This window comes from Gopherus evgoodei, chromosome 6 (genome assembly GCF_007399415.2).
Source record: "Gopherus evgoodei ecotype Sinaloan lineage chromosome 6, rGopEvg1_v1.p, whole genome shotgun sequence".
Taxonomy (NCBI): Eukaryota; Metazoa; Chordata; order Testudines; family Testudinidae; genus Gopherus; species Gopherus evgoodei.
In genome coordinates, this window is record NC_044327.1 from 74,670,890 (window position 1) to 74,684,157 (window position 13,268).

Sequence of the window (13,268 nt, forward strand, 5' to 3'; positions counted from 1 at the left end):
TACTTCTGTGTTGCCTTCAGAGCTGAGCAGCCGGAGAGCGGCAGCTTCTGGCCAGGTGCCCAGTTCTGATGGCAGCACCACCACCAGCAGCAGAAAAGCAAGGATGGCATGGTATGGGGAGGAGGTCGTAACTTTTGGGCTGGCCTTGCAGGTGGGTGATCGCCCAAGGTGCCATGGTTGGGGGGCACTGCGCTCCCAAATCTCTCCACACACAGACAGTCCAAGTCCCCTTTAGCCCCCAAGCGCTGGTTCCAGAGCTGGGGATGGGTTGAGGCACCCCAGCTGGGGACTGCTACCATATGCTGGGCTCTAGTTGCTAGTCCCAACCTAGCTGGAACTTCCTCTTCCTCTGCATGGGCCACTCTCAGGGCCAGATCAGACCCACCTCTGGGAACCTCCCCCAGTTGCAGGAACCTCCACGGCCACTGGCTTGGAGCCCAGCTCTGAAGGCATCATCGCTGCCAGCAGCAGCGCAGAAGTAAGGATGTCAATACCGCAACCCCCTACAGTAGTCTTGCAACCCCCATCCTCAATTTGGGTTGGAACCCCTACAGTTACAATACCGTGAAATTTCAAAAATTTAAATATCTGAAACCATGAAATTTAACATTTTTAAAATTCTATGAACATGTAATTTACCAAAATGGACTGAGAATTTGGTATGGCTCTAATTATAAATTGCCTCTCCCGCTAAAGTGTGTCACTGCAGCACAGATCCTCTAGGACTTTGGCAGAGTGTTCTCTAGGTAGACATGATTAACAACTAGACACTTCCACAAGTTTTGATTTATGTACTCCATGACCACAGAGTTAGGGAGGTCTGCCAGTAATACAGTCTTCCCAAATACATAGGACAGCAGTTTTTTTCATAAAATGTTTTATTATGTTTATCTTTACTGGCAATAAAAAGTTCATAAACAGTATCATCTTAAAAAGAATTTAGGAAAGCATTTGAAGCATATACTCTCAAGCATAGTGAAACAACTGTTTCAAGAAAAAATGCCAGGGGGCATCACGAGAGTTCAAATCACAGGTACCCCTTCAGAAATTCAATCTATATCATACAGATAAGCCATGACGAGATTATTCTGAAGTGCTTGACTGTGAAGTTTGCAATAGTATTCCACAAAGCCATACTTCTCTAACTTTTCACAGAACAGCTTTGAGTTTTTACTTTAGCACCAATTCCGATTCTCTACAGGTTACTCACTGAAGTAGTAGTTGATGGAGCTGATGACTGCACAGTAGAAACTGCAGCAGAGGAGACAACTTCCTCCACAGAAGCCTTTGCAGGTGCAGTAACTGCAGGTTTCTGAAAGAAACAAATGTAGTGAACTTTATTAATGCACTGAAGCACAAAGCAACGAAAATCAGAAAGAACATGGAGATATAAACCTTTCAACAGAATGCAACTGAGAACAGCTGATGGAGAAAATAAAAATGAGGAGATATTTCTGGGAAGAGAATATTATGGGATACAGAAACCAGAGAACCATGGACTTTTTTTAAGTGTTCCTCTATCCTAAAATTGTCCAGTGACAGTGACATTGAACACTGAATATTAAAAAGATTTTTTTTTTTTACTTAAGATCAAAGAAGACTTACTTACTTTAGATGTGTCGGTGGGTTTAGATGGTTTAGACTCAGCTGCAGGTGGCGCAGGACAGACAAAGTCTTTTGAAAATTCATCAATAAGATCAGATTCACTTACAGGCTGCAATACAAAATGGACACAAATGTGATACAGAGTGACTGATACAATGGTTTTTATTTTACAAAAATTCTAAATTAACTTGCTTGGTCAGCACCTTTTACATTTTAAAATATACTATGTGTGCATAGTTAATAAATATTTATTGAGAAAATCCTTTCTAGAATTTGTCCAGTTTTGTAATTAAAAATGATTTTTACTGGAATAGCATTCCATTTTAAAAATAGTTTACAGTGTTACTAAAAAGCAAAGTATAACTTATTTCATGAGAGGATTCTAAGCTTTTAAAAGCAATAGCATAAATTACTTAGGCTATGTCTACTTTGTGCAGTCTATACTGACATAGCTACAGTAATGTAGCTTTGCCAGCATAACCCGGTAGCATAGGTGCAGCTTATGGTGAGGGAAGGCATTTTTTCATTGCTGTAGAAACAGTATTTCCCTAAGTGATAGTAGCAGGGTCGATGGAATCATTCTTCCATCACCCTAGCTGCATCTACACTGGGAGTTAGATCAGCATAGCTTTGGTGCTCAGGAGGGTGAATTTTTCACACACCTGATGCCGTACCTACATTGAGTGTAGATTAGGCCTAACATTTAGTATGACAGTATACTATACCTCTACCCCGATAGAACGCAGTCCTTGGGAGACAAAAAAATCTCACCGCGTTATATCAAACTTGCTTTGCCTCCCCTCCCCCAATTCCTTGTTCCCTGACCGCCCTCTCCAGAGACCTCCATCCCTAATCACCCCCAGGATCCCACCCAGCCCCTCTGCTCCCTGTCCCGACTGCTCCAACCCCCATCCACCCCCCACACGCACTCACCGGCACTGGCGGGAAGTGGAGCAGACCGGCCCCAGCCAGCTCCATGCCGCCACCTTCCAGCTGCAGCGCTCCACTTTCTGCCCCCAGTGAGTGCATGTCGCTGGGGGGTGGCTGGGGAAAGGTCCTGCACTCACCTGCGGCGGGAAGCGGAGCACCACGGCTGGGAGCTGGCAGAGTGGAGCTGGCTAGGGCTGGGCTGCTCCTCTTCCCGCCACCGGTGAGTGCGGGGAGGTTGGAGAAATGACTCCCCACGTACTCACCAGCGGCGGGAAGCGGAGCGACGCAGCCCCAGCCTGTTCCACTCTGCCACCTCCCAGCTGCGGCAGTTCGCTTCCTGCCGCAGGTGAGTGTGGGGAGGTTGGGGAAAGGATGCCCTCCACACTCACCTGAGGCGGGAAGCGGAGCGCTGCAGCTGGGAGCTGGCGGAGTGGAGAGCGCTGGGGGTGGCCTACTCCGCTTCCACCACTGCTGGTGAGTGCAGGGGGTGGGGAATCCCTTCCCTCAAGCCTTGAGCGACACAGCTGGGGTCGGGGTAAGGGAAGCTCCTGGCCCCCTACTAATCCCCCAGGCCACTCTGGGTCTGCGGGGCCCCCAGAAGTGCCCTCCCACAGCTCCTGCCCCCTAGACCCTGGGGGCGAGCCCCTGACCGCCCCCAAGACCCTCTGCTCCTTATCGAACCCCTCGGCCCTGGCCTGGCCCAGCAACCTTAACACGCTGCTCAGAGCAGCGTGCCAGAGCTTTACCGCCTTGTATGTGAACCTGTGTTATATCAGGTCGCTTTTATATCAGGGTAGCGGTGTGTTACAATGTTTCAAGTACAGATCATGTATTGGTAATGGGAAGAATATGGTATCAGCATTTATTAGCATGCATGTAGGCTCTGTCATTTTTTTTTATGTTTTGTCTGCATTTCTTTTATCTGAAGAATAAATGTGCTTACTCAGAAAGAGCTGTGTGGTAACTTATACCTCCAGCTATTACATTGTGTATCATCTTTGAAGAGAAGGCAAAAGAAGCCTGCTTAAACTGGGGATATCACAGTATAGTCAGGGGACTCTGCAACCTGGAAATATCCTAGCCTGGTCAGGAGGGAGAGAGACGTATGTCTTCACCCAAGAGAGACATGACACCTGAGGGCACCTCTGTGGAGCCTAGGGTGGGTGCCGTTGGCGGACCACAGTTAAGGGGGAATACAGATGTAGTTGCCCAGAACTGCAAAGCATTTCAGTATTACTCAAACATTCACATGATCCACCTACAGAACAATAATATTCAACTTCAATATCAGAGACAGATGGCTAGAAAGTAAAAATCAGTTGCACTTGTTTACACACTGTATAAGTGTATCTACAAATAGGGACCAAGACTGTGTAGTTATACTAAGAACATAGGAGAATAGAGGACAAAAAGGAGAAACAAAACCAACCAACAGGAAACCACCAGGATATCTAGTGACAATCATATAATACTGTTACTTTTCTAACCTTAGGCTTTTCTTCAGGTTTTGGCAATAATGGTTTTCCATCTTTATCCTGCAGGGAAAAACATAAATATTGTTGTCAGTTTTTTTCTATTATTACAAAACATGGCTTCCATGCCAGCAAACAATTGCAAGTTTAAGTTATTTGCAATGGGAAAGGTATCTAAACAAGTACACCCCAAGGAATTAAAGAAAACAAATGAAAATACACATTAAGCAAAATCTGTGCCATATCACATTTGATGACATGCACTAACAATACAGAATTCCACGGACACAGCATTTTATGGTACAGGGTAGGAGCAGCAGGTCTCCTCACCCCCATCCATGGGACCTGCCAACAGAGGGAGGCCACAGAAACTGTGACTAGGCACAAAGTGATCCAGAATATATTTCAATACTATTCTGGCAGGCCATTCCTGCTACAGCATTTAAGCTTTCTTTTACAGAAAACATTTAGTCCCAGATTCTCTGCTGCACCAACTTTTCACTCAGTGCAGCAGAAAGGAGACCATCTGGGAGCCTGTAATGGCTTCCTGAGTCTCAGGGCCCATATGTGCTGGCTACAGGACCACTGTAGGTTAGAGCAGACCTAACCAAACAACAGGTGGCAATGGTCTTCAAGGAACTGTATGCCAAGTGGGGAAAGCAGGAACACATCTCATTTTGGCCATACCACTGACATATTACGCCTCATTCAAACGCAGACACCTAGGCCAGGGAAGGGGTGACATAGGAACCCGGGTATACTGGCTCTGCATCATCTGAAAGAACCCCCATATAAGACGGTTACTCACTTTGTAACTATTGTTCTTCGAGATGTGTTGCTCATATCCATTCCAGTTAGGTGTGTGCACCGCGTGCACGTTCGTCGGAAGATTTTTACCCTAGCAACTCCAGTGGGTCAGCAGGTCGCCCCCTGGAGTGGCGCTGCTATGGCGCCTGATATATACCCCTGCCGGCCCGTCCGCTCCTCAGTTCCTTCTTGCTGGCTATTCCGACAGTGGGGAAGGAGGGCGGGTGTGGAATGGATATGAGCAACACATCTCGAAGAACAACAGTTACGAAGGTGAGTAACCGTCTTTTCTTAGAGTGATTGCTCATATCCATTCCAGTTAGGTGAATCCCAAGCCTTACCTAGGCGGTGGGGTCGGAGACAGATATCGCAGAGTGCAACACAGCGGAGCCGAAGCCTCCGTCATCCCTACATTGCTGACCCAGGGGGTAGTGGGAAGCGAAGGTATGGACAGAAGACCAGGTTGCTGCCCGGCAGATTTCCTGAATGGGCACGTGAGCAAGAAAAGCAGCCGATGAGGCTTGAGCCCTGGTGGAGTGCGCAGTCACGTGGCCGGGGGGGGCGTGCGCCAAGTCATAACAGGCGCGGATGCAGGACGTTACCCACGAGGAAATTCTCTGCGAGGAGACGGGTAACTCCTTGACACGTTCAGCCACCGCAACAAAGAGTTGGGGGGTTTTGCGGAATGGTTTAGTTCGCTCTATGTAAAAAGCAAGCGCCCTACGGACGTCCAGTGAGTGTAGCTGCTGCTCCCTGCAAGTCGAATGGGGTTTTGGGAAGAATACAGGTAGGAAGATCTCCTGGTTAACATGGAAAACCGATACAACCTTGGGGACAAAGGCTGGGTGCGGTCTCAGCTGCACCTTGTCCCTGTGGAACACAGTATACGAGGGATCTACCGTGAGGGCCTGAAGCTCCGAGACCCGTCTCGCTGATGTGATGGCCACCAGGAAAGCGGTTTTCCATGAGAGGTAGAGAAGGGAGCAAGTCGCTAATGGTTCAAATGGAGGGGACATGAGCCGGGTCAGAACCAGGTTAAGGTCCCAGGTAGGGGCAGGGCGGCGAACCTGGGGGTAGAGACGCTCCAAGCCCTTAAGGAATCTAGTCATCATAGGGTGAGAGAACACCGAGCGGCCATCCCCCTCTGGGTGAAAGGTGGAGATGGCCGCCAGGTGAACCCGGAGAGACGATATCGCTAGGCCCTGCTGCTTGAGGGACCAGGTGTAGTCTAGGATATTAGCAATGGAGACCTCGGTGGGAAGGAAGTTCCGTTCCGTGCACCAGCAGGTGAAACGTTTCCATTTGGCCGAATACGTCGCTCTAGTGGAAGGCTTCCTGCTGCCCAGGAGCACCTGCCGCACTGGGGTAGAGCAATGGAGCTCACACCGGGTCAGCCACTCAGGAGCCACGCTGTGAGGTGAAGCGATTGAAGGTCCAGGTGACGGAGCTTGCCGTGGTCCTGAGCGATCAGGTCCACATGAAGGGGCAGAGGGACAGGGTCGGCTATGGAAAGGTCCAGCACCATGGAGTACCAGTGCTGCCGGGGCCACACTGGAGCTATCAGGATCAAGCGGGCCTTGTCCCTGCGCACCTTCAATAGGACCTTGTGGACGAGTGGAAACGGTGGAAAGGCATACAGCAGGTGCGTCGTCCATGGAACAAGGCGTCTGCCACCGAACCCGGTGAGAGGCCTTGAAAGGAGCAGAACATCTGGCATTTCCTGTTCCTGCGGGATGCGAAGAGATCCATTCGGGGAAACCTCCACCTCCAGAAGAGCAAAAGAGCAACATCCAGGCGAAGGAACCATTCGTGGGAAAGGAAGGACCTGCTGAGATGATCCGCCAGCGTGTTCTGAACCCCCGGGAGAAAGGACGCGATGAGGTGAATAGAATGGGCTATACAGAAGTCCCAAAGCCGTAAGGTCTCTTGACACATGGGAGAGGATCTCGTGCCGCCCTGCTTGTTTATATAACACATGGTCATCGTATTGTCAGTGAATACCAAGACACAACGGCCCTGCAGATGCTGACGGAACGCCTGACAAGCAAGGCGGACCGCTCTCAACTCCCGGACGTTGATGTGGAGGGCTAGCTCGCGAGGTGACCACAGGCCTTGGGTTTGCAGGAGCCCGAGGTGAGCCCCCCAACTCAGGGATGAGGCATCTGTTGTCAGGGACACCGAGGGTTGGGGCGGATGGAACGGAAGCCCCACACAAACCACAGAAGGGTCCAGCCATCACTGGAGGGAGTCTAAGATGTCCTGGGGAATGGTGACAACTATGTCGATAGAATCTCTGGCCGGATGGTATTGTGCGTTGAGCTAGGACTGGAGGGGTCTTAGGCGGAGTCTTGCATAGTTCGTTACGAACGTGCAGGCCGCCATGTGGCCCAGGAGGGTAAGGTAGGTGCGCACCGAGGTCAGGGGCGCTGCTTGCAGTCTCTGTATGATGGCTGCCATAGTTTGGAACCTCGACAGAGGCAGAGAGGCTTTGGCAAGAGTGGAGTCCAGGGTGGCGCCGATAAACTCTATCCTCTGTGTGGGGATTAGAGTCGATTTCTCCACATTGATCATTAGACTTAGGCTTAAGAAAAGGTTCTTGACAATGCAGACGTGACTGAGGACGTGCGCCTCGGAAGTCCCTCAGATAAGCCAGTCGTCTAGGTATGGGAATACGTGTATACGACTGCAGCGAAGATGGGCGACGACTACAGCCATACACTCGATGAACACTCTTGGGGCTGTAGATAGGCCGAACGAGAGGACCGCGAATTGGAAATGTTGCCGTTTGACCACAAACTGGAGGAACCTCCTGTAGGGTGGGAAGATGGCTATATGGAAGTAGGCATCTTGCATGTAGAGGGTGGCGTACCAGTCTCCAGGATCCAGGGATGGGATAATGGTCCCCCGGGATGCCATATGGAACTTCAACTTTACTAGGTATCTGTTGAGTTCCCTCAGATCGAGAATAGGTCTGAGACCTCCCTTCGCCTTGGGGATTAGAAAGTAGCAGGAATAAAACCCCTTGCCCTGCTCGAGCTCGGGAACCTCCTCTATGGCTCTTTTGGCGAGGAGCGCTTGCACCTCCTGTAGGAGGAGTTGCTCATGAGAGGGGTCCCTGAAGAGGGACAAGGGAGGGTTTGAAACAAATTGCAGGTGGTATCCCAGTTCCAGCATGCGTAAGACTCAGCGGTCCGATGTTAGCTGGGACCACGCAGGGAGAAAAAGGGAAAGATAGTTGGAAAAAGGAGGGGACGGATCAATCAACAAAATTGGTACAACGCCCTCAGGTGCACCTTCAAAAGGAAGGTTTCGGCCCGGAAGAAGGTTTGGAGGGGTTCTGGTTCTAGCCTCCTTGGTTGCTGGGTTGTCTGCGGCGACCATTCCTGCCTCGCCGTCTGGTGAAGTCTTGCTTCTGCCGGGGTTGGGGGTAAGGCCGGTGTTGCTGCTGTGGCCGGAAGGGTCTGCACTGGGTTACGGGTGTATGCATCCCTAAGGAGCGCATAATGACCCTACCGTCTATTAGGCTCTGCAGCCTAGGGTCAGTTTTGTCAGAAAACAGGCCTTCGCCTTCAAATGGGAGGCCTTGAATGGTATACTGGAGTTCCAGGGGGAGGCCGGAGACCTGCAACCAGGAGATATGGCGCATAGTAACGCTAGATGCCAGAGCATGTGCAGCTGAGTCCGCGGCATCTAGGGAAGCCTGCAAGGAAGTTCTCGCGTCCTTTTTGCCCTCTTCAAGGATCGCGGAGAACTCCTGACATGCTTCCTGAGGGAGCAGCTCCTTAAATCTGTCCGCTGCGGCCCAGGTGTTATAGCTGTAACGGCTAAGGAGGGCCTGCTGATTGGAGACGCAGAGCTGGAGGGCCCCCGCAGAGTAGACCTTTCGGCCGAGTAAGTCCATGCGTCTCGCCTCCTTGGATTTTGGGGCAGGGGCCTGCTGACCACGTTGCTCCCTCGCGTTCACAGATTGGACAACAAGGGAACAAGGGGGAGGGTGGACATACAAGTATTCATACCTCTTTGAGGGGACCATGTATTTACGTTCCACCCCTCGTGCAGCGGGGGGAACAGAAGCCGGAGACTGCCAAATGGTAGTGGCGTTAGCTTGAATGGTTTTAATAAACGGAAGGGCAACCCTAGTGGGGGCATCCACTGATAATATGTCCACCACTGGATCTTGTATCTCCGAGACCATCTCGGCCTGCAGGTTCATGTTCTGTGCAACACACCTGAGAAGGTCCTGGTGCGCCCTAAGGTCAAGCGGAGGCGGGCTGGTAGGTGATGTTCCAGCCATAGCCTCGTCTGGGGAGGATGAAGAGACCTGGGAGGAGTGGGTCTGCGGAGGGCTCTGCCTGAAGAACTGCGTCCGACTCTGCAGGGGGCTCGGGGTCCTGAGGCTGGGACAACTTTTCCTCCGTGGAGGGGGAGGAGGACGGGAAACCGTGGCCTCAGGAACCCTGTGCTCCAAGACATTGGAATGTGAGGGACCGTTGGTGGAGACCTCCTTGGTGCCAGAGACCGGTACTGGGAATCATAACTGTGCCGAGATCGCGACCGGGACCTGCCACCAGCTCGGTGCCGGGAGGTCGACCGGGATCGGGAACGCCAACGGCACGAGCGGCTGCGGGAGTCTCGGTGCCGGTAGTGATGAATAGAACCGGAGCGGTGCCGAGAGTACCGGGAGGTGGATCTGCGCCGCGAGTACGACCGGTACTGCCGTGGTGAGCGGTGCCGGGACTGCGAGCGGTGCCTCGATCGAGATCTTCCACAGGACCTGGAGCGGTGCTGGAACCTAGGCGGAGATTGGTACCGGCCCGCCGACTCCAGGGATGGAGGTCTCATGGCTGCAGGCTTGCCTCTAGACTGAAGAACCTGCACCGGCGGTGCCGGGGGTTGAGGCAGAGCAGACTCGGTCATTGCAATAAGGTCCCTGGCCGAAGAGAATGTTTCTGGCGTAGAGGGGTCTCACCAGGGAGCTCTCCAAGACCGGACTCGACGGACCTCTAGGGGACGGAGTCAACGGTATCACTGGTGTCGGGGCCGCGGCAGGAGTCGGTGCTGGGCGGCCCGCACAGGCCTGCTTCGCAGGAGTAGAGGAAGCCGATGTTCTTCGGTCGGGACCCTGCGCCAGGGAAGGCCGGTGCCGAGACATTTTCGCGGTGCCGGTGCGGTCCGGTGCCGGGGTGGTGTCAGCACTCAGTGCCGAGGAAGGAGGGTTAAGAGGTGCCTCCATAAGGAGAGTCTTTAAACGATGGTCTCTCTCCTTCTTGGTCCGTGGCTTGAAGCCTTACAAATGCGGCACTTCTCAGACATGTGCGATTCCCCCAGGCACTTTAGGCAGGCGTCGTGGGGATTGCTCGTGGGCATCAGCTTCTTACAGGCCGAGCATGGCTTGAATCCCGGCGAACCGGGCATGAGCCCGGGCACCGGGTGCGGGGAAGGGCTAGAGCCCGAACCCGCTAAACTATACACAATAACTGATTGACAACTATGAACTAATTACTCTATACGCTAACGATAACTATATACAATGAGTGAACAAGGAGAAGCTAGGTACGTGGAGGACAGCTATGCCGCGATCCACAGTTCCAAAGACTGACACGGTGGTAAGAAGGAACTGAGGAGCGGACGGGCCGGCAGGGGTATATATCAGGCGCCATAGCAGCGCCACTCCAGGGGGCGACCTGCCGACCCACCGGAGTTGCTAGGGTAAAAATCTTCCGACAAACGTGCACGCATGGAGTGCACACCTAACTGGAATGGATATGAGCAATCACTCGAAGAAGAACTGGGGAATTCTCAGCTGGTCAGATACTGCTGCAAGACCTGAGTGGCAAAAAGGAGCCAGAACACTGCTGAGAATCTAGCCCTGAGGCCAGTCACCACTGCACTACTTCAGTTTTATGTTGGATTAACTCAGTATCAATTTAAAACAAGCGATAACTCAATAGTAAGATAGGTCCTAACTTTGTAGTCTTTATGGCTCTGAAGAAAATCTTCTGAATGTCAACTTATTTAGGTCAGCTTCCCAGGTCTGCAATTAGACACACTGAAAGTCTCTGAGAGGTAAAAACTGCTCCATTCAAAAAGGAATGCGCTACTACTGAAACCTAATGATGAGAGTTGAAATGTATACATTGTTAACTGCATCAATATTGACAATTTTGAACACCTCTCCTTCTCTGTGTGCGCCCATCAGTAAAATGTGGATAATATCTCTCTATTGTGTTTGTCAGGACTTCATACTACACAAATGAGCCCCACAGACATATTTATTTATAGATATAAGTGACACGTCCGGTTATAAAATGATGCTTCTGGCACTTTCCATGAGAAACTATTCCAAATAAATGCCAATATTGTTTGCAAGTCTACATGTTCCTTTCCTCAACATCCATCATGTTACTCTGAGGGACAGCAGAGAGTTCTAAGTGAACCCTCAAGGAAGGGGAAAGGGCTGGGGAGGGATACAGGAGCCATCCAGGAAAGGTGCATTCAGAGTTAGTCATTAATAGAGTTCCACTACTTTTTACTTTCCCCAATTTCATTGCCTGCCTGTGACACAACCACCGAGCTAGTCAGGCACCTATAATTTATATGAGGAAAGTAGAGATGAAAAATTACCATTGCCGGTTTCAATCTGTATTCTGGAGGGATTGTATCATCACGTTCACCAGCCTTGTTTATTTTTTTCTCTTTAGCTTTTGCCTGAAGAAAAGGATACAAATACAGATGAACAGAAATTCCAGGAAAAAACACCAACAGTCCCTCTTCAATAAAGAGGATCATTCCAATTTTCTAAAAGGTACTAAAGTCAGATTAAGCCATTCTATGCTTTGATGGCTTTTATGTTCTATTCATGCCAAATTTAGGTTAAAAAAACCCATTGTTTTGAAATTAACACTAGTGTAGTGTTACACTTCAAAACACAACCCAAAGACACAGAGCAGAGACATAAATGTCCCTGGCCACTGCCTCAACAGGCCTTTAGAGGGCACAGTATAAAGTTCCCGATTCTCCTGGCAGCCTTCACCACCCTGGCCACATCAGCAGCAGAAAGAGATAAAGGGGGAGTAGGATTGTATCCCCTTCTCCACTGAGCAATCACCTGGGGACATGGAGTCCCATCAGTGCACCCCTTAATGACTCCAGAGTCCTTCCACGAGCTCCAAAACACTCAGCTCTTCTAGAGGCCCTCCCACAATGACTCTAGACTCTCCTGCCAGTCAGCTCTTCTGACGTCACATCATGCCTTCTATCAAGTTCAGAACTAGCACAAGCACTCCAGACACCTTCAACAGCAACTAATTTTCCATTGCCTTTCTGTCACTCCCCTGCTTTATGCACTTACTGAATATGGAGAAGGGATAAAATAATGTAAAGCTAATAGGCGAGTGGTGTTAGATGTAAAAATAAAACTCAAAACATGCAAGGAATAAATACCAAATGAGCACTTAAGTTAAGAGACATTGAAGAGATCCAGGCTAAATACAAAAATAAAAGGAAAAAAGTCAGACAAGAACTATTTACAAGAGAAAATGCTATTAATTGTAACTCCCCCCTCCCATCCTAAACACAACAACCAGAGTTAAAGGGAAAAATAGTCAGAGAAAAGAATGGTTAGAAATATATTTAAGTGTAACCAACAAGAAGCACAACAGTCATTACTATCCTTCTCTGGTATGTTGTATCCCATTTCTACTCCCTTTGTCTGTTTTTTGTCACTTAAGTAAGTTCTTATAGTGATCTATATCTTATAGTGATATAGAGTTGATAGCTGATAATACAGTCTAGCTTGAGAGCATGCTTAAAGAACTGAACGTGAAAAGTAGTCAAGTCGGATTAAAAATGAACCAGTCGAAAACAAAATATGAGAACAGATGTTCTGCCAAGAACCCAAATAACTCTTGGAGGAGAGCAGATCCAAGAGGTCGACAAATACGTTTATTTGGGCCAGGAAGTCAACACGCACCATGATCAGAAAGGCGAACTGTCGTTCAGAAAAAAAGCTGGATGGTGCACATTCAACGACATCAGGGACATCCTCCAAGGAAACATCAGCAAAACAACTCGTGCAAATCTTTTTAACTCAACCGTGCTTCCAGCAATGCTATATGGCAGCTAAACATGGTCACTGACGAAGACTGAAGAACATCAATTGTGTGTCACACAGAGGGCGATGGAATGAACATTTTTGGGCATTTCGCTCTGCGATCACATCCCTACTGAAATAATCTGGCAGCAGTCTGGAGTGTGAGATGTTGTTGAAAGCAGGCTCAGCAAAATGTGGTGGGAGGGACATGTGGCCTGATTCAGAGACAACAGATGGACTGCAGCTATATCTGAGTGGTATCGGCGAGAACTGAAACGGCCACGCAGTCAGCCTCCAAAGAGGTGGGATGATTTCCTAACAAGGATATATGGACAAGCAAGGTGAAGGATGGCCAGAACGAG

General features: G+C 49.9%; 1 protein-coding gene across 13 annotated transcripts in view; it reads right to left on the bottom strand.

The window, feature by feature from the left end:
- Positions 1 to 13,268, bottom strand: part of CAST (calpastatin) — a 110,113-nt gene that overhangs the window by 30,110 nt on the left and 66,735 nt on the right. For all 13 annotated transcript variants that reach the window (XR_004001082.1, XM_030568036.1, XM_030568033.1 and 10 more), the window contains 4 exons: positions 11,439 to 11,522; positions 4,023 to 4,070; positions 1,610 to 1,714; positions 1,211 to 1,312 (listed from right to left, as the gene is read on the bottom strand). Coding sequence is in view for 12 of the 13 variants with exons in the window: in XM_030568036.1 (XP_030423896.1) it covers positions 1,211 to 1,312; positions 1,610 to 1,714; positions 4,023 to 4,070; positions 11,439 to 11,522 (339 nt within the window). In the remaining variant the exon portion in view is untranslated. The remainder of the gene's footprint in view (positions 1 to 1,210; positions 1,313 to 1,609; positions 1,715 to 4,022; positions 4,071 to 11,438; positions 11,523 to 13,268) is intronic.